General features: G+C 39.6%; 1 protein-coding gene across 7 annotated transcripts in view; it reads left to right on the top strand.

Moving 5' to 3' along the window:
* pacs2 (phosphofurin acidic cluster sorting protein 2) overlaps positions 1 to 19,069 on the top strand; it is a 67,227-nt gene that overhangs the window by 43,968 nt on the left and 4,190 nt on the right. For 2 of the 7 annotated variants that reach the window (XM_079573639.1, XM_079573638.1), the window contains exons 2-20: positions 3,019 to 3,106; positions 3,902 to 3,991; positions 4,461 to 4,586; positions 6,778 to 6,940; positions 7,427 to 7,500; positions 7,678 to 7,758; positions 10,811 to 10,870; positions 11,311 to 11,447; positions 12,735 to 12,825; positions 13,613 to 13,684; positions 13,915 to 14,039; positions 14,113 to 14,245; positions 14,918 to 15,022; positions 15,126 to 15,232; positions 15,313 to 15,467; positions 15,764 to 15,874; positions 17,457 to 17,565; positions 17,907 to 17,939; positions 18,827 to 18,871. In XM_079573639.1, the coding sequence (XP_079429765.1) occupies positions 3,019 to 3,106; positions 3,902 to 3,991; positions 4,461 to 4,586; positions 6,778 to 6,940; positions 7,427 to 7,500; positions 7,678 to 7,758; positions 10,811 to 10,870; positions 11,311 to 11,447; positions 12,735 to 12,825; positions 13,613 to 13,684; positions 13,915 to 14,039; positions 14,113 to 14,245; positions 14,918 to 15,022; positions 15,126 to 15,232; positions 15,313 to 15,467; positions 15,764 to 15,874; positions 17,457 to 17,565; positions 17,907 to 17,939; positions 18,827 to 18,871 (1,905 nt within the window). The remainder of the gene's footprint in view (positions 1 to 3,018; positions 3,107 to 3,901; positions 3,992 to 4,460; positions 4,587 to 6,777; positions 6,941 to 7,426; positions 7,501 to 7,677; positions 7,759 to 10,810; positions 10,871 to 11,310; positions 11,448 to 12,734; positions 12,826 to 13,612; positions 13,685 to 13,914; positions 14,040 to 14,112; positions 14,246 to 14,917; positions 15,023 to 15,125; positions 15,233 to 15,312; positions 15,468 to 15,763; positions 15,875 to 17,456; positions 17,566 to 17,906; positions 17,940 to 18,826; positions 18,872 to 19,069) is intronic. The other 5 variants (XM_079573641.1, XM_079573642.1, XM_079573643.1 and 2 more) reach the window with 3 other exon arrangements.

Genomic DNA, 19,069 nt, shown 5'->3' with positions numbered 1-19,069 from the left:
GCATTAAGTTTTCGCGAGAGGAAAAGCGGTGGGACGCCTGAAAGGTTTTTTGTGATTTAGCGCCAATTCCTGTTCCATCCCACTGGCAACTGCTGATCTGAATTTCACAAAGAAACTCCTCAAGTCCATGCCAAAACCTCAGGCGCTTGATAAATGAAAGAGCAAATTGTTGGTAACGTCGGGACAGTGTTACAATCGCCACAGCGGGCAAAGACTTTGAGCTTAAGGCCAAAATAAACTGCACTTTGGGAGAAAGTCGGTTGCTGTAAATTAATTTGTGTGCAAGGAAATAAACATGAAAATGCTGAGAGGACAAGGCGACCGCATTGAACCATAAAATAAAAGTCGGATGAGTTTAGTTGCAACTTTTTGTATAGTGATAGTTAATTGAACATAACCATCTTACTAGGGATGCACCGATATTGGGTATCGGCTACAAATATCCGATACTGAACCGATACTAATTTTGGCTCTCAACGCCTTAACTTCTTTACCCCCACCTGAACAGAGCACATTTTCTCCAGTTTGGCATTCCTCAAATCTACAAGCAAAAAGTGGCAAAAAAACCCCCCACACGACTAAAGAGTGACAAAAAAGTGATTAAAAAAGCTACAAAATGAGATAAAAAAGCAACAAAAACACTTCCAAAATGTGACAAAAACGTGGCAAAAGAGCGACAAAAACGTGTTGGAAAAGCAACAATAACACGACTAAAGAGCGACAAAAATGAGATGGAAAAAGTCAGTTTTGTAGGTCTTAGCTTTCAAATGAGGCGTTACTCTGGCCTATAGGCTGTGAGCTCCAGTTGAGATTTGGGTAAAGCTGAACTGGAGAAAAATGTGCTTGGTTAAGACGGAGGGTAAGAGGTTAAAAACACAACTTTTACCAGCTAAATCTAAGGTGGTAAAAGTTGTGGGCATGTTGTATATGTTGTATTTTAAAGGGGAGAACCAGGAGAATTCAATCGCTGAGTTAGTTTTAACCTCCGCAATGTATTTTTGATCGCCGCGCAAAATTCCATGGTTAGCATATGCTAAAGCTATCGGGAGATAACTCTAATGCTAATGAAAACTAATCAAGGCTGGGTCAGAAACTATGATAGAAATACATAAAGTAGCCTAGTAAATGAATAACTGATTTAACATATTTGTAATGATCAGATCACTGTATGTGAGTTGTTTATATTAATGTAACCCAAAGCCTCTCCAAGGATGTTTAGTGTAGAAAAGTCCAGTGATCCTTTTTTTTGTTATTTAAGTATTTATTTGATTTTTAACATAATCAAAGCATAAAACAAAACAAAAACAGCACAGACTGAACAAAACAGCAAAAGACTTTAAAGTGTCTGACCTTTCAAATAAGACATAAACACATCCCATACTTGAAATTAAGACTCCTTCCGATTCTGTAACTTGGCAACTAATAGCTCATATGATGTAGTATCTGTCATGGATTTAACCCATTCCCTATAGAGAGGAGCTTCTGGATTTTTCAATTTGCGGAAAAGAACTCTCGCAGCTAAGATGAAACCTGTTAGGACCAGCGCAAATTTACTCTTAGATATATTAGGTCAGGGGTCACCAACGTGGTGCCCGCGGGCACCCAGGGGCCCTTTGGGGCATGTCCAGTAGCCCTTGGGACTTTTTCTAAAGTGTAAAACACTTCATTTTCTTGAATCTAATTCTTAAAATTACAGTTATTTCAGTTCTTGTGACTCAGTATGAGTTTAAAATAAAGCTATTTTAATATAATATGGGGTCAATATCCTATAAGTGAACAGTGTACGTTTAAGTCTTTAGGATTTGTTTTTAACTGGTAGCCCTCGAACAACTTAATGCTCTTAAAGTAGCCCTCAGCTGAAATAAGGTTGGTGACCCCTGTATTAGGTAAACAGGATCTGTCACCTAACAGGCAAAGTTGAGCAGACTCAGGGATAGGTGTACCTAGCCATCTCTGTATTGTTGAAATGATTGCTCTCCAAAATGGCTGAACCACTGGACAATCCCACATAGCGTGAATAAATGTGCCTTCGTGACGGTTACATTTCCAGCATAGATTATTCTGAAGGATGCCCATTTTAAAAAAAGTCTTGTAGGTGTGTAATAAAAACGATGAAGTATAATGAGTGAGCTTTCCTCGAGCTTCTCTAGTAAACCATCCCATAGAGGAAATTATTGTAAGCCACGTGTCTTTATCTATGTCCAAACTCAGATCTCTCTGCCAAACAAGTCTCAGACTAAGTCCAGTGATCCTTGTTAAATTTTATCCAGGAGTTTATCAATAGATATAATTAATAAACTATATCTATTTGCAGATCAATTGATAATTGATCTGCAATACCATGACAATAAAATATGACTTTATTGATCTTAAAATGTAGAAAAGAGCTCCAATACTGATACCAGTATTGGAGCTCAAGCTCCAATACTGGTATCAGTAGCAAAAAAGCAGAATTGGTGCATCTCTTTATGTTACTAACAGGCCATTTCTTGATGTATATGTGATGCATATGCTGATATTTAAGTAGGTCTACAGAAGAAGAAGTATCTATATTCCTTTGGGAATGGTCCTAATTTGACCTCAAATGAAATCCAGAGATGGACAGAGAAATTGCAACATGTTCATAAAGTGAGCAGTAGTTTGTGTTTTTCGAGGAAACAATGTTTCAGAAACCAGTGGTGCAGCTGCTGGACTCCAGATGTTCCTCCACCCTTACGCACAAATATTACATCACATACAAAACAAGTCAGGCCCTCAAACATCTACTCGACTTCAAAACAATAGTCCTGCTCGCTACAACTCTTCTGGTCAGCTGTCCTCCTAACTTCCAAACATGCCTGTCTCTGTCCCTTCTCCTCCCTCACTGCTTGTTTACTGCTGACTGTAACGGATAAACACAGTTGAACTAATGGACGGTGAATCATTATTTATTTGTCGCTTTTTGAACTCTTCACAGTCGCACTCACGATCTTGTCCGTCGACTAAACTTGTCTCCTCTCCCTGTGTGTTTTTTTCCAGGTTGTGCAGCCTGACTCTGAAGAAGCTGGTGGTGATGAGGGAACTGGACAAGGAGCTCATCTCTGTGGTCATAGCGGTCAAAATACAGGTATGTAATGAAGTTCTGGTATTGTTACTTCATTTCTAAGTCATGCCATAGAAGTGCTGAAACATTCTGTATGTTGAATTGATATTTGCTGCATAAAATTAGGTTTAGTCTATCATATTTGGTTTATGAGGTTTTAACCTGTGAACCCCCACCTGAACCGAGCAGATTATCTCCAGTTTGGCTTTACCCAAATCTAAAAGCTTCTTTTAAAAAGCGGCAAAATTGCAACAAAAACGGTCGAGAAAAGCAATAATAACACAATGGAAAAGCGACAAAAAATATGACTAAAGAGTGATGAAAACGCAACAAATAAGAGACAAAAAAGTGACAAAAACTCAATAAAAAGTGCCATAAAACAACAAAAAAGGGAGAAAAAAGTGATGAAAACTCAACAAAAAAGTGACAGAAAAGTTATGTTATAGCAACAAAAAAGTGACAAAAAAAAAACCCTTCAAAAATATAAAATAATGCTTTGAAAATGTGACAAAGTGACAATAAATGTACCAAATCAATTAGCTTTCAAATGAGGTTTGGCACTGGCACATCGGCTGTGAGCTCCGAGAAGCTTTTAGATTTGGGTAAAAGTTTAGGTGGGGGGTAAGAGCTTTAATGTCTACCAGTGCCTAGTACATATAGTTATATACTGTATATATATTATATATGTTTTATACAATATCCTTTGACATATTTTTACAGAAAAAGAACAATAGATTACTTTCTGTGCTACATTTTTGACACATTAGACATCTGCATAGTTGAAATATGACTTAACACAAACTTGACCCATTTCCACAGGGCTCCAAGCGCATCCTGAGGTCTCATGAGATAGTGCTGCCCCCCAGTGGCTCGGTGGAGACTGACCTGGCATTGACCTTCTCTCTGCAGGTAACCGGGTCAAGTCCTGGTTTAGTTTGGTATGAAGCTGGTTTTTGGGTTATTCCAAATGTTGTCCTATTTAAGGAGGCTTGTCCTGGTCATGGAAAGGTCTGGCACTATTAAAAGGGGCCAATATGCGTCAAAGAGCATGCATTAGACCCATTTTGGCGGATGTCTGTGCATTGGCAAACATAGAGAGCTTAAATCAATATCTTTAACAATGCAAGGTTTGCTTTCTTTCTGTAAACATACTTTTCACCTTAAATTATTACCATTGACCTGTGACACTAAAAAGGGCTAGACCTATTTGACATGTAGCACACTGCAGGTAGACTCCTCCTGGATATATGACTTAATGTATTGGGTTTGGATGTTCCATAATAATCCATGGGAAAAAGGTTAAAGTGAAGTATGATACATTTGTTCAAGGCAATGCATAATGGATCTTGACACATTGGCCTGTGTTTTTCCCTGTCAGTACCCACACTTCCTGAAGCGAGAGGGCAACAAGCTGCAGATCATGCTACAGCGACGGAAACGGTACAAGAACCGGACAATACTGGGATACAAGACTCTGGCTGTGGGCAACATCGACATGTCGGAGGTAAAAGTGGCACAAATGAACCGAACTTCAACAGCAAGGATTGGACCAGCATATTGAGAGTTCAAAGATAAATTGTCACGAGATAAGGAAGACAAATTAGACCTACATTTATTATATTGCATTCCAGATGTTTTGCTTCTCATCCAAAAAGCTTGATCAATTCTGAAGTTGCACTGGGGGCTTATGATTCAACAACAACAACAACAACTACAACACCATCATGGCCATTCAGGTCATTCTCATGAGCCCCAGGTGATCCAATGACTCAGTTCACAAGTCTAAACTTCTTCAATGTAAATAACAGCAAAGGGCTTCTGGCATTTCTCACTCCTCTCCTCAGGAACGAGGCATTATCTTTTTTTTTTTTTCAAAGCTGATAGAGTTTGGATTATTCCTCAAAAGTGACAAAAGTCTCTGCGCATTTCTGTCTTTGAAGTTATTTTTAAAACAGATCGAGGGTTCAGTATTTTTAGGAAGACACAGAATACGAAATCAGCAGCTCTGTGCCTACTGCTGATGCTACAGCTGCTCTCGTACGAGCCTCAAAACTCAGAGGAACCTATTAAGGTCACGACTCTGCAGCTGTGAGCGAAAAGCAAACCAGAAGACAGAAAAACTAAGTCTGGCGCTTATAATATTGTCGAAATTGTAATCTGGGTTTTTAATGACCCATTAAACACTATCATATGAGACTCACACACTGACATTCTTTGTTAATGCTATAAACCCTGTCAAGCTGTCTCTATTATCCATTAGAAACTAATTCATTAAACTGCAAAAAATATGCAGTCATGAAATAGATACAAAATCATAACAAGCACTTATTCAAGTCTCAAATTTAGTGTTCTGCCCTTTCAACTTGGGAAAATACACTAGTCAAGTCATATCAGCAGTTTGTAAAAATATCACAGTAACCGACCACAAAGATAAGAAAATAACACTTCAGAAAAGTTAATAATATTCTGTCATTCAAGCCTAGCGATGCTTCCACATGAAGGGAGTTCAGTAGCCTTCGTCTGTGGGACGTCGTGTCTTTACCACAGGCTGATAAAATGTTCTAGCCCAGTTTGACCCAATGTAATAAATATGCAAATCAAGCCACTATCAAAAACAAAACGATAGCTTTAAAAATCACCAATTTTTAGTCTTCATTTAGAGTCTTTGTATACGCCCTACTTTAGATCTAGGTTTGTTTCTGGATTGTATCAGTTGTTTGGTTAGACCTGACGATTACGGGGTCATTTCAGGTAAATTTCCCTCAATCAGTTCTGCCAAATATATCAGACTAATATAAAAGCATTTCTGTTTTGTGCATATCACCAGTGGAAGGATGTTTTGGAGCTTGGCTTTGTTAAGTGCGCGCTCTGTGTTCGCTGCCGTCTTCAGTGAAATGTGTTGAAGTGGTGCATTAGTCGGGTGCGATATGTTTGGCCTTGGACTGTGAAAAGGGCTGGATAAATGGATAAATATACAGCGGATTTTCAAAAACAAGGCTAAAGGGTTACGTAAATAAAGTTACATAACAGTAAAAGTTTTGTTAGAACTTGTTCATTCTTTTAACCTGTTATCTGCCAGTTTAGCATTAGGGTTAGCAATTATGCATATCCAAATCTTAAAGTGTTTTGACTGGAGAGCATACGGCCTATATTACAGTGTGATGCCTCATTTGAAAGCCAAGACCTTCTAGTTTCTAATATGTGGAAGATCTGTGTGAGTAAAACACGACTTACCTCACATTTGACGTTCCTAACCCTAATCATAACCCTAACTCCTAAACCACTTGCACCATCAAGGTTTATATTAGTTTGACGATAAGAGGTATAAGAAATATTGGAAAAATATTACGCAAAAGGCACCAAGGTTGTTTGTTAAAACTGTGAGTAATAATACAAAATGCCAAAGACGCATTGGTTTGATGTAGGAGATGCATAAAAGGGACTTATTTCTGTGCTGCTACACAAATGGCTCCAACCACACAAAGATATTCGCATGGCAGCTCGGATGATGTTTTGCATTAACCTCACAACCTGCAAAGCAAAGCTATTTGAAGTTTTGACACAAAAATAAGTGTGTGCGTTTATACAGAAGACGTGGTATTCACTCGGCCTAACCTGTATGTGTGCCTCTTGGTGTTACGTCGTTCTGAACACATTGGACTAAATGTTCTCTCTTTCGTCTCTCCTGGTCCCAGGTGATGCAGCACCCCACAGAAGGGGGCCAGGTGCTCCCTCTGTGCAGTAACCAGAAGGAGCTGTTGGGGAAAGTGGCTGAGATCTGGATCTTCTCTCTGTCCAGTCAACCTATTGATCACGAGGACACAGCGCTGCTCTCGGGACAGAAGATCAAATGCTCCGGTACAAATGTTTTTCTTCTTATTCTTAGTGTGCGTTGTGTCGATTTCCCACCGTTTTGAATGTTGTGCCCTTTTATATATAATACCGGAAAACCCATGACTTTAAAATACTTTGGAGTTGCTTGAAACATGAAACAGTGACACACACACAAAGAAAAATGTTATGTAAATGCAAGTGGATGTTGATAAAAGCACTTACAGATATTCAAACTAGACCGAAGAGACCAATTCTACTGAAATGGCTACACAAATTCAACGTGAGTGAAATTGAATGGTTTCAGCAATTACATCCCCTAATTTCTTCTTCCTGTTCTTCGATCACCATGACAACCGAGGTCAGGGAGCCATAGATCTGCTCCACTGCAGTCACTGCCTTCAGCTGTTTTGCCTACGAGCTGCTACGGTGTCCTGGGAGGGACTCTAAACTCACCTTGTTGTCAATATAAATCCTGTTAGTAGCTGATTCACGTTTGTGTTCTTGTTTTAGATAATTACTCTGAAGAGGAGTACGAGAGTTTCTCCTCGGAGCAGGAGGCCAGTGACGATGCCGTTCAAGGACAGGTGCTGCAAAAATATTGTAGTAGTAGTAGTAGTAGTTGTGGTGGATGAAACAGAAGTATCCCCTTTGTGTCAATTTGTAATCTGTAAATTGTTCTACTAAGTTAGCAGGTTTGAAATAAACTAAAAGCCAAAGTTGTAATATTGACAGTGTCTCATTTCGACTTGTTTTTGATGCAGGATCTTGAAGACGATGAGTACGAAGTGAGAAAAACAAAGAAACAGAGAAGGTCTATTGTGAGGACGGCTTCCATAACAAGAGTAAGAACACATGTTACATCATCACGTCTTTAATTCGCATAAAGAAATCACAATGCATCTACTTAAAGTCGCCATTCCATGTAATATAATTGGATTTTCTTGTTTGTTTTGTTTTTTGAGTGGCATCCTACATGAGATATATACACAACCAGTTTGTTACACAACCAGTTATTACTTTATTGTATTCATATTTCGACTCCTTGACATAGATGACGAGCCTTTGACAAATCCTTCCCAGGGAATTGGTTGCGTGACATCTGAAATTGCCAATCGCTGTCACCTCAGGATTTGGCAGGAAGTTCATTGAAACAGAAACAAACATGGCCGCCCCCCTGCTGATACGGTTCAAGATTAAATCAGACGATGGCTCCTGAATGGATTATTAAGTGCAGTTATTGTTTGACACAGAAATGAGATCCCGGTCAAAGGTCAAAAGTGTGAGCATGTGGTAACGGGAAATTATATTACACCTATAAACAGCGCTTCTAATTCCCGGCTATAATTGCGTCTCCAGTGAGAATGACCTGTTTGATATTGAGCGGACTGTAGATGTCACTGGGACAGAAAGAGAAGCAGTTGTAGGATCAGAAGTGATGGTAGGGGGATTAGTGCTCATCTGAATAGGAATAATGGGGAAAACGTGAGTTGGTATCCAAAGGTCAGTGGTTTGAATGGTGCAGATTGTTGTGTTGGCAAAACACTTCCCCCACCCACCTTGTCTTTGTAATGTAGAGCATGAGTGAGTGGTTTTTCAACAGAGGGTCCGCTGTCTCAGATTGGCAGCCTCTACTCCGTCAGTCGACTCCAGGACTGTCATCACAAGAATGAAGAATAAATTGACTGCAGTGTAATACTTTGAGAATCTTGTCAATCAAGTAGTTTGAACTTTAGCTATTTGACTTGAGGAGGGACGCTTTCAATGTCTGTCTCGAGCCATACAGTTTGATGTCATTTTGGCAATAGGATAAAGTCGATGTAAATTTCCGACCCCCGGGAAAGGAAAGGAAAGGAAAGCCCCAAGGATTCAAATAATTATAAAAGTTTCTTCCTTTTTTTGTAATTCCACATAAATCCAAACCAGATGCGAATTTACATTTTTGTTTGATGTCTTTGTGTTTTTTAACCTCTTTACCCCACCTTAACCAAGTGCATTTTCTCCAGTTCAGCTTTACCCAAATCTAAAAGCTTACAGTACATATAGCCTATAGGCCTTTGTAACGCCTCATTCGAAAGACCTACAACAAAACTCACCTAAATGGATCTTTTTCCTCACGTTGTTGCTGCGTTGTTGCCACTTCTTTTTCAAAAATGTTACATTGCTTTTTTTTGTTGGATCTTTTTCACATTTTTGACACATTTTCATCACTTTTTTTGTTGCTCTTTTGTGCCTTTTTCATTACTTGTTCATCACTTTTCTGTTGCTCTTTACTTTTTTCGCCACACATTTTTGTTGCGTTTTCATCCTCGTTTTCGTCTCATTTTCGTTGCTACTTTGACCATATTTACCAAGAAGCTTTTAGATTTGGGTAAAGCCAAACTGGAGAAAATGTGCTCGGTTCAGGTGGAGGTTAAGAGGTTGATGCAAACTTTATCTGTACTGACTGGATTATTATTATAAAAGTAATGTTCTGTATCATTTCTAGACACACAATCCCAAGCTTTCACTTTAATACATTTACTATTTACCTTGTGTATCTAGTCAATAAAAATCATTACCTAGAGGAGCCATCATCATTTTTTTTTTGTCTCTCCACCGGTGCAGTATTTCACAGTCCAGTTAGCCTTAGCCGTAGATAAAAGCATTTGAGGCTAGATGAAGCATGATGCGGCGGGTTTATTGATTTTACATGAGTGCACAGCCCAGATCGATGAGCTGCCAACGCTACAGATGTATCTACTGCTGGTAAAACGAATCGAGTGGAGCCCCTGCAGTGGAATATGAAATCATAACCAGACCCCCATCTTGACATATGAAGCTTTCTTCTCGGGATTCTACAATATTACATTTGTTGTCCTGATTATTGCAAGATAATATTATTTGATACAATTTCAGTGTCTCCCACAGATTTCTATCTAAATAATCTTTAAACACCTGTGTCTGTGTGTGTGTGTGTGTGGTGCAGCATTTTGTACCAATTTATTGTTCAGCTTGTTTACAGACGAAGAGGGACACTACACACCCTCGTCTACTGGAAAGCTGATGTATATTTTTCAACCACACTACCCTGTTGAAAACATCTAATAATAATAATGATTTAATTTATTTGCAAAAAGGAATTCATGGACGTCTACTAATAGCCATGGCATTTTTAAGTGTTAATGGCTTATCTAGGAGGTGGTCCGCGGGTAGAATAGGTTATGTCTAGAATCTGAGCAGCCAGGAGCGGCCCCACTCAATGAGGCTGAGACAGTATGTTTGGGAACAGTACTGTATTTTCCGGACTATACGTCGCACGTTTGTCAAAGTTTGGCTTGGGGTGCGATTTATACTCAGGTGCGACTTATATATAAAAATATATAATTTCACATGTTTCATACTTACAGCCGCTAGAGGCGCTCTGGGCTTGTGTACCAGTATCTGCTACTCCTGTACCACTGAAGATTTAAAAACACGGTAATCGGGCAGAAGAAAGAAAGTTTGGAGTGAGAAACTTGTAAGGGACTGGCGTAAAGCGGAGGTTACTCTCACTGCAAAGAAGAAAAGCTAATCGTGAGCTAAAAGCTTGATGGCCACAGATAGAGGAATGAGTTTGCAAATGGGGGCTTGAACAACATGCTGCTGGGAGAGACTTGTCAACGGTGCAGTTACAGCTCCGTGCCCAGGTAGTTGCCAAGGCTGGTGCGACTTATACTCCGGAGCAACTTATAGTCCAGAAAATACAGTATATCATAAAGCAATAACAAATATGGTGAAGTGGTCAAAGCACACATTTAAGCATCCTGGGGCCTCCCTAAGTGCCACCACTCTGAGCCACCCCAGTGAAAGAAGTCTAGTCACGGCTCTGTAATTGGTTACTAACATATCAAGTTTTATTTTCCTCTTGTGTTGTAGCAGCAGAACTTTAAGCAGCGTGTGGTGGCTCTCCTAAAGAGGTTCAGGGTGTCTGACGAGGTAAGTGAAGTTTTTGGAAATGTTTTTTTTTTCACATGTAGGGGTCATTCATCCAGACGGGTGATACATACATAAATAGCGAGTGCAAGCTGGAAATGAACATGAGACAACCCTTGATAAATGACCCTGAGTACTGTGCAAAGTTCTAGGTAGACTAAAACTAAATTCAAAGTTGTTGTCAAAATTAACACTGTTGGTAGGTAGAAAAAAGTCTCTTAATTGTGAAGAAAACAGAAACTCAAGCATAGGCCTCTCTCAAGACATTAACACTGTCTGGCAATGGTGAAGATACAGTTCCCAGATATGGACTTAAACTCAAAGATCAAATAATCTACTGAATTAAATGCCTTTGAATCACATCACACTTTGACACAGTACTGCACTATAGACTTCAGTAGCTACACTGCACATGTTAATGCCAGATTTTGGATTGGGAGCAGGATCCGGCGGAGCCCCCCCCTGAAGTGGAGGAGGAGGACCTGGACTTGGACAGTGTGGAGTTTGAAAACCCCAGCGACAGTGGACCAGAGCTGGATGACGACGACAGTGTCCTCAGTACCCCCAAACCTAAACTCAAGTGAGACCCAGGGCTCCTCGTACAAATGTTTAAGTCACTTATTAGCTAATTATTCATCAGTTTGTACAGTTTTTGGCAGTACAGTAGGTTAGGTATTGAATTCAAAACCAGCTATGACGTATGCATCCTGATGTTGTGTATGTAAGATGTAAGATGTAAGACTAAGACGTTATTAGTACATTATTAAACAAGTAAACGTAGGTCGCAGATGGGATTTGACAGAATAATTTTAGCATGTGCAGTTTTGTAAACAGTGATCCTTTAGGTACAGTTGGGCATTGTCTTGGTTTAGAAATGTGAACTGACGGGCCGTAGAGACTGGTGAGTGCATCAATGTATAATGGACATTTACAACAATAGACTGAATCAAGCGTCCACGGGCCTGAGTGTTTGCGCAGTTTGAAGCCGCACGGTTGTCAAATGGTCCACTGCCTCTCTCAACATTTAGACAGCACTATTTACTGTATGCCCACAAACAAAGATGATATGATTTATATGCTGTGAAAGTAGAAGCGGTAATTACAGGCATTGGCGGGTATTCTTAATGTGTTTAATTATTTTATCAATTAAAAGATGTCACAGGTTTTTGGCACTTGTTGCAAAGGTAAATTGGTTTGATTTGGTTTAGATTTTTTGTTTATTTATTTGAAGGACAATGTGCAGCCTCATAAAAAAGATGGCTGCACCAGATTTAGCACCATGCTCATTTCCATCTGTAGTCCTTAAAGGCCCTATACCTGTTTTTTTTTTTTTCATTTCAAACAGGAAACCACTAAATTAAAATGTTGTTGGGGGTACAAACTCATCCCTAATCTTCCTAACATTTGTAGCCTCACAACATGTTAATAGGCACATTTCACGACTTGCAGGGTCACTTTTCAGGTTCACTTTCACAAAAAGTTCATGAAGTTCATGAAATTGACACAAATGCTTTATGATTAGATCTACAGTGTTTTCCCCACAAATGTCTCAGTTTACAATATACTAAAGCAAATGTCATTCTATAACTAGAAAAAAATCAGGTATAGCTCCTTTAACAAGGCACACATAAGTGCAAAATACAAATATACATTATTTAAAGTGCAGAAATATATGAAGTGCAACAGTTTTTTGCAAAGTCCATAATACACAGTGTGGTAGCTACAGTATCAGATGGTACTCGCTTACTATTACTATTACTATTTCCATCCCAGCATATGTTTACTATTTGACCCAATAAGTATAGTTCATGTACTGTTAAACCATGGTACTGATATACAATTCACAATACTACACTGTTTGTTTCAGGCCATACTTTGAGGGCCTGTCTCTCTCCAGCTCTCAGACTGAAATCGGCAGCATCCACAGCAGCAGGAGCCACCGAGAGCCCCCCAGTCCTGTGAGTACTACTGTATATAACACTATTATCAAATGTATTGAAGAGAAACTTTTTCTATATTGTAATGTACACAAAAATCAATTTTCTGTCATAAATTTGTGGGCTCAATCACAACCACATGTATATTTGTTACTTGAATATTTTCTCCTGCATTTTTCCGCATGTTATTTGATGAATGTATTGTATAAACTGCAGTCAGCTGCTTATGAATGATATCTCCGTAGAGCATTACATATAGTCTTCCATTGTCCAGCGTATTTCCATTCACCCCTCTATAACCTTGATATTAGCTGACCTGTGGCCCCTCCATAGACCTCTCTGCATTCACTCAGACTAATTGAATTCCGTGTCAGTGTATTAGCAGCTCAAGGACAAACAGCACAAATCCACTTGTGGCCTACAAAGTGTTAATCATTGAAACTCATGGGAATAAAGGGCTTAACTGCCCTCTGTGCACATCTCCCACCGACCAACCATAATCCCATTCTGTCAATGATGTTGCAGGAAACACCTGACTATCACGACTATGCTGTGTGCTTGTAGCTGCTTCCTGTTCAGAATTTTTTTAGAATAAATAAAAGTTGAGCCTATAGATATTCATGCAAATTAATTGACACAAATTGCACCACATTTTGTTTGAATTTGTTGATTTCTTTGCCAACTTGTCGCTACATGCACAACTCAGTGTGATGTAGGCTAAAACTGACGTATAAGCTTATGAATCGCGAGACTGGATGAGTGTCTCATATAGTAAAGTTTGTTAACTTTGTGGCGTGTGTCGTTTCAGCTTGACCCAGATAAAACCAAAAGCAGCGGGACCAAGTTTCAGGAAGACGGCGAGTCGGACAATGCACCTTTTGTGAGTACAAGACACTGTGTCAAAGAAGTCAATTACTCGTGTCGCGGTGTCATGAAGAGTGAGTGATCTTTGAAGACCTTAAATTACAGGGCTAGTCAAAAGCTGTTGTGCAGAGAGTGATCATGTAGATGTTTTGGGATTACGAAGAAGCCAGACGAAGATGCTTTGGTGTTTGGATGAATAGAGTAGAAACGTTTCATTGTATCTTCACCATTCTGTGTTTTCGTCAGGAGCCTCCAGAAGCAGTAACTCCTACCACTGAGTTGGAGATGGACAACATGGACACGTTTATGGAGAGACTGCCCCCTAGTGGAAAAATGACCAAGACGGAATCCCTCATAATCTCATCCAACAGGTACAGTTAAACACACTCTTGGCCTATGGGTAAAATGCTGGTACATTCTCTTGTATTTTGCTTGTATTTTCAGGCAGGAACCGAAGTTTGCGGGTAGAAGAGGCAGAAGCACCTCTCTGAAGGAGCGGCAGCCCAGCAGACCCCAGAACGAACGGGCCAACAGTCTTGACAATGAGCGCTCCTTGGAAACACGCTGTCACCTGCAGGTAGGACTGGGAACTGCAGCACAACTTCTTCAATGTTGAATCTAACCCCCCACTTTAGCCAAGCAACATTTTCTCCAGTTCGGCTTTACCCTAATGTTAAAGCTTCTCAGTTGGAGAGCAGTGTAATGCCTCATTTGAAAGCTAAGACCTAGAAAAGTGATTGTAACTTTGTTGTCACATTGTCGCCACGTTTTTGTCATGTTTTTGTTACTTTTTCATTGCTTTTTTGATGTTTTTTTTTTCTCTCGTTTTTGTAATGTTTTGTCATTATTTTCACTTTTTTTAAATGTGTTTTTGTCACTTTTTTGTCGCTTCTTTGCTGCTTTTTCATCCTCATTTTTGTTGTTATTTTTGACGCTTTTTTTAAGCTTTTCGATTTGGGTAAAGCCAAACTGGAGGAAATGCGCTTGGTTCAGGTGGGAGTTCAGAGGTTAAGATTTACATTGTCATATAAAGGAAAATCTGTACATATTATAGTTTTATGTTTGCAATATTTGAAAGTAGTTTTGTAATAATAAGAAGGCAAACAAACCTAAGTAATTTCTGTCCCTACACAACAGATAAGAACCGTCTGCTGCTCACCTCATGATATTTCATTAGTTAGTTCAGCAAATTACATTTTTTAAAGCATCAAAACATATTAATAATCTCTCATTGACTTCACTAATGTAGATCCCCAGAAAAACCGTATACGACCAACTAAACCACATCCTCGTGTCTGACAACCACCTCCCCGACAGCATCATCCTCGTCAACACGTCTGACTGGCAGGGGCAGGTAAGAACTGCGTGGAACATGTGTCAATTCTCCTCCATTAGCTCACAAAGTCTTCACACCAAGGTCGAACCAGAGCGTGACATTATAAGCCTTTCTCTTTCAGTATCTTTCAGACATGCTTCAGAATCACCACCTCCCTGTAGTTTGCACTTGTACCACGGCCGACATCCAAGCTGCGTTCAACACCATCGTCTCAAGAATACAGAGATTGTAAGATTCATAACCTGCTTTCAAATCATTACTGGCACCTGAATAGGGAACTATGTGATATTTTATGTTCTTGCTCGTAGTTGCAACTGTAACTCGCAGACGCCCATTCCCATAAAGATCGCTGTAGCGGGAGCTCAGCACTACCTCAGCGCCGTCCTGAGGCTGTTCGTCGACCATCTGTCCCACAAGACGCCGGACTGGCTCGGATACATGCGCTTCCTCATCATCCCTCTAGGTCAGTAAAACTAAATCTGTATGGTCAAGCTCAGATAAGAAAGGCTTTCTGTGCTCTACTCTTTCTGGGTGAAGTTTGCATGTTCTCCAGTTTCCCCTTATCAACCACAAAACATGCAAAGCTAGCTAAAACCTCCAGGTGAATCTTAAGCTACTGAGACAGGTTGTCCCAGTAGCAATGAGGGATGAAAAGCACGGGACAAATCCTCCTATGTGCACAATGAAGTCTATTTTAACTGTGACCTGAATAAACACGTCACACTTGCTCTACTTTTGTTGGTCTTTTCTGTTTGTTAGGCGCACATCCCGTCTCCAAATATCTGGGCACCATAGATTATCGATACAACAGTTTATTCCAAGACGCCGCCTGGAGAGACCTGTTCCACAAACCAGAAGCTCCACTTGTTGGTGAGTTTCATTTGTTAAAGCGGCCATGTTTAAGCCAAGTTGTACGAGAACATTGAAAGCATCTCTTTATAATTGGCCTATTCAAATCCTATTCATACGGCTGGGTACCGGTGAGTTTCATTTGTTAAAGGTGCCATGTTTAAACCAAGTTGTACTAGAACATACAAAGCATCTCTTTTTAATTGGCCTTTATAAACTCCTATTCATAGGGCTGGGTACCGTTAAAAAAAAAAAGAAAATTGATACCGGTACTTTAACGATACTTGGTTTTCGATACCGACACTTGAATGATACTTTTTTTGATACCTATACTAACATATTTGTCATCAACAAGCAGAAAACAGAGCAATAATCATCATCATCATCAACCTTTATTGCAGACTCGAGGTCCAGTTAAAAAACAAAAACAAACACACAACAACATTTAGAGCAGACAACTGTACCAGTGTCGCCACAGTTCAGACTGATAGCGCGTGGCACTGACTTTGATGTTTGTCAAGCTCATAATAATCATATTGGCACAGTTGTTGAGCCGACAAATAAATCTGTACATTAAATTTCTCAAAACAGCATGAAAAGTTCTGATGCCAGCAGAAACAAATAAGTGGCTGGCACTCTCCCATCGAGGTCTTTTCAGCAAAATTCTTAGACAGTCGTTATATGCCACGTTGAGTTTTCGTATGCTTGAACGCTTATAGTTTGACCACAGGTGTGCCGTATAAAGTGGGGTACAATAGGCATTAAACAGTGTCCTTTTCACTACATTTGTACATGCACCAAACCTGCGCACAAGAATGTTAGCCTGCACATACATCATGCGGCACTGTCGAAGCACGTCATCATCGTCTGCCAAATCATCAGTGATAAAATGTCCCAAATATTTGTATTTGCTACACAAGGTCAGATTATTCCCGCACGATAATGCAATAATGTTTGGAAGATCTGCTAGTTTCATCTCATGTCAGGAAATGAGTGAAAAATGGGGAATCCTTTGGGGGAAATAGTGGCAAAAAAGAAAAACTGTGTAAGAAAGAGGAAAAATTAGGGAAAAATAGGGAAAACATAGAAAAAAATATTAAAATACTAGTAATAGAAAATGGGCAAAAATGCCGGGGACATTTTTTTTCTTCAGAAATAAGCAAAAATTGGGGCTAAAAAAATAAATAAATAATACAAACAATAAAAAGGTTTTATTTGAGCTGAAACAACTTCTTTAACAGGCCCAAAGCGCTTTACAGTAAGGAACCAGTCACCCATTCACACTCTCATTCATACACCAATGTACGCAGATACTGGGGGCAAGTAGAGTGAAGTGTCTTGCCCAAGGACACAATGACAGTGTGCATTTGCGGGAGCTGGGATTCGAACCCACCTATACCAATCCTACACCTATCAATACCAGTCGTACCTAAATCTTTTTTTTTCAATACCAGACTGGCATCATTTAACAATACCCAGCCCTATTCAGCATAACCAAGGGTAAACTTATCAAGCATTCACCTGTTATACATTGTGTTGTGTGTTTCCATTTGAATAATAATAAAGATACTCTATACTGATGATGACTGTCGGGTTACTTTAGTCCAGGAGAGTCCAGACGTGGTGTCCCGAGTGACCCAGTACATGGTCGGGGCGAATGGGGCTCACCAGCTCCCCATCGCGGAGGCCATGTTAACTTACAAACAGAAGAGGTAAGGCAGATACATTATTTTTCTAATTGAAGGAAGTTATATGTCAGTGAGTGTAATTGTCAAACGATAACATAAATACACCTGCAATATCTATGAATTAATGAACTGTTCTTGGAGTACTAGATTTTTCACTAAATATGAATAGACTTATTACTAGTCTTTATTAAAGTAAAATGAGCTGAAAAGACAAGTTATTCAATGTAAATACTGTATTATAAACATGAGCTTGCCTGTTTTGTATAGTACATGTGTTTTTGGTGTCTAACATTGTCACTGTCTTTTCATCTGTGTTTGTGTCGATAACATGTTTATATTATTATTTGTCTTATTTTCTTTTTAAGGAAAAAGAGCTTTCATTTTGATTTTTCAGTAAGGTATTGTGGTTAGTTTCGATGTTGATTCACGCAGAGCCATTTTTGCACCTTTTCTATTGCATTTTGTGAACCCTGCCACTTTAACAGCTGCATAGAACAACATGTATTATTGGGGGGAAAAAAAGAAAAGAAAAAGGAAAAATCAGGCCAGTAATTATGTTTGCCCACACAAGTGAGTCACAAGCACAGTCGGCAATAACTACGATTAAAGGCAAAGGCTTTCTGTTGTTCAAAAGCGTTTCCTACCGCCAGTCTTTTGATAAAATGGTTGCAGCTGATAAAGTGAGGGAAGTGTGTCCTCCACTTTTCAGTTTTCTCTCCTGTCGGTGATATTTTCGTGTGCTTTACAGTAGATCATCATCCACGTTAGTTTATCTGTGCAGCAAAACATAGACGATCTCAGTTATAATCAAAGATAAGAAATGAGGAAAAGCTTGAACTTTAATCAGGCATTCACAACGTTCTATATGATTTTATCTGCCATACAAGGTGGATAAAAATCTTCCACTATAATGACATCAGACAGAACGTCCAAGACTGCTGCAATCTCGTGAGACTTTCAGCTGTCTTCCCTCCAATCCGCAATGTATCCCTCTTTTTTGCCAAAATAACCACAGTAGTTCATGCATACATGTTTCCCTAACTGCATGTGTATCTCCCATTCATTTCAGTGCACATTCAAGCTATATGTAGATGAGACACACACCATTTTACAACATTAAATATACTGTATCCTCCTGCAATGACCGTTACATACTGCGCAGACATCTGGCTCCGTCCCTGGCTTCTTTAAGTTGATTTAAATTAAGCGCTATTGAATCAGATATGGCCTTGATTATCCCTCCTGTAGACCCTCTCTTTCTCTCTTCTGCATCTCTGGTGTTTAGTCTGTCTGTGTCTTCCCTGGGGGGGCGATGGCAGGTTTCTTCAAGGCAAGAGCAACAACCGCACTCCGTTAGTCCATACGCTTTAGATTGAGGCTATTTTCCTGCTCTCAAACAGGAAAATAGTTCGTAGAAAGCTTTGTGTAACTGTAGTGCAGTGTAGTAGCGGTGTAGTGGTTCAAGTCAGGTTTAGGTTGGTTGCTCTTCCCTCTACTTCTCTGTTACTTTATTCAAAATTGGGGTCTC

The sequence above is a fragment of the Gobius niger genome (assembly GCF_951799975.1).
Source record: "Gobius niger genome assembly, chromosome: 16".
In the NCBI taxonomy this organism is placed as follows: domain Eukaryota; kingdom Metazoa; phylum Chordata; class Actinopteri; order Gobiiformes; family Gobiidae; genus Gobius; species Gobius niger.
This window is presented reverse-complemented; position numbering and strand designations above follow the sequence as displayed.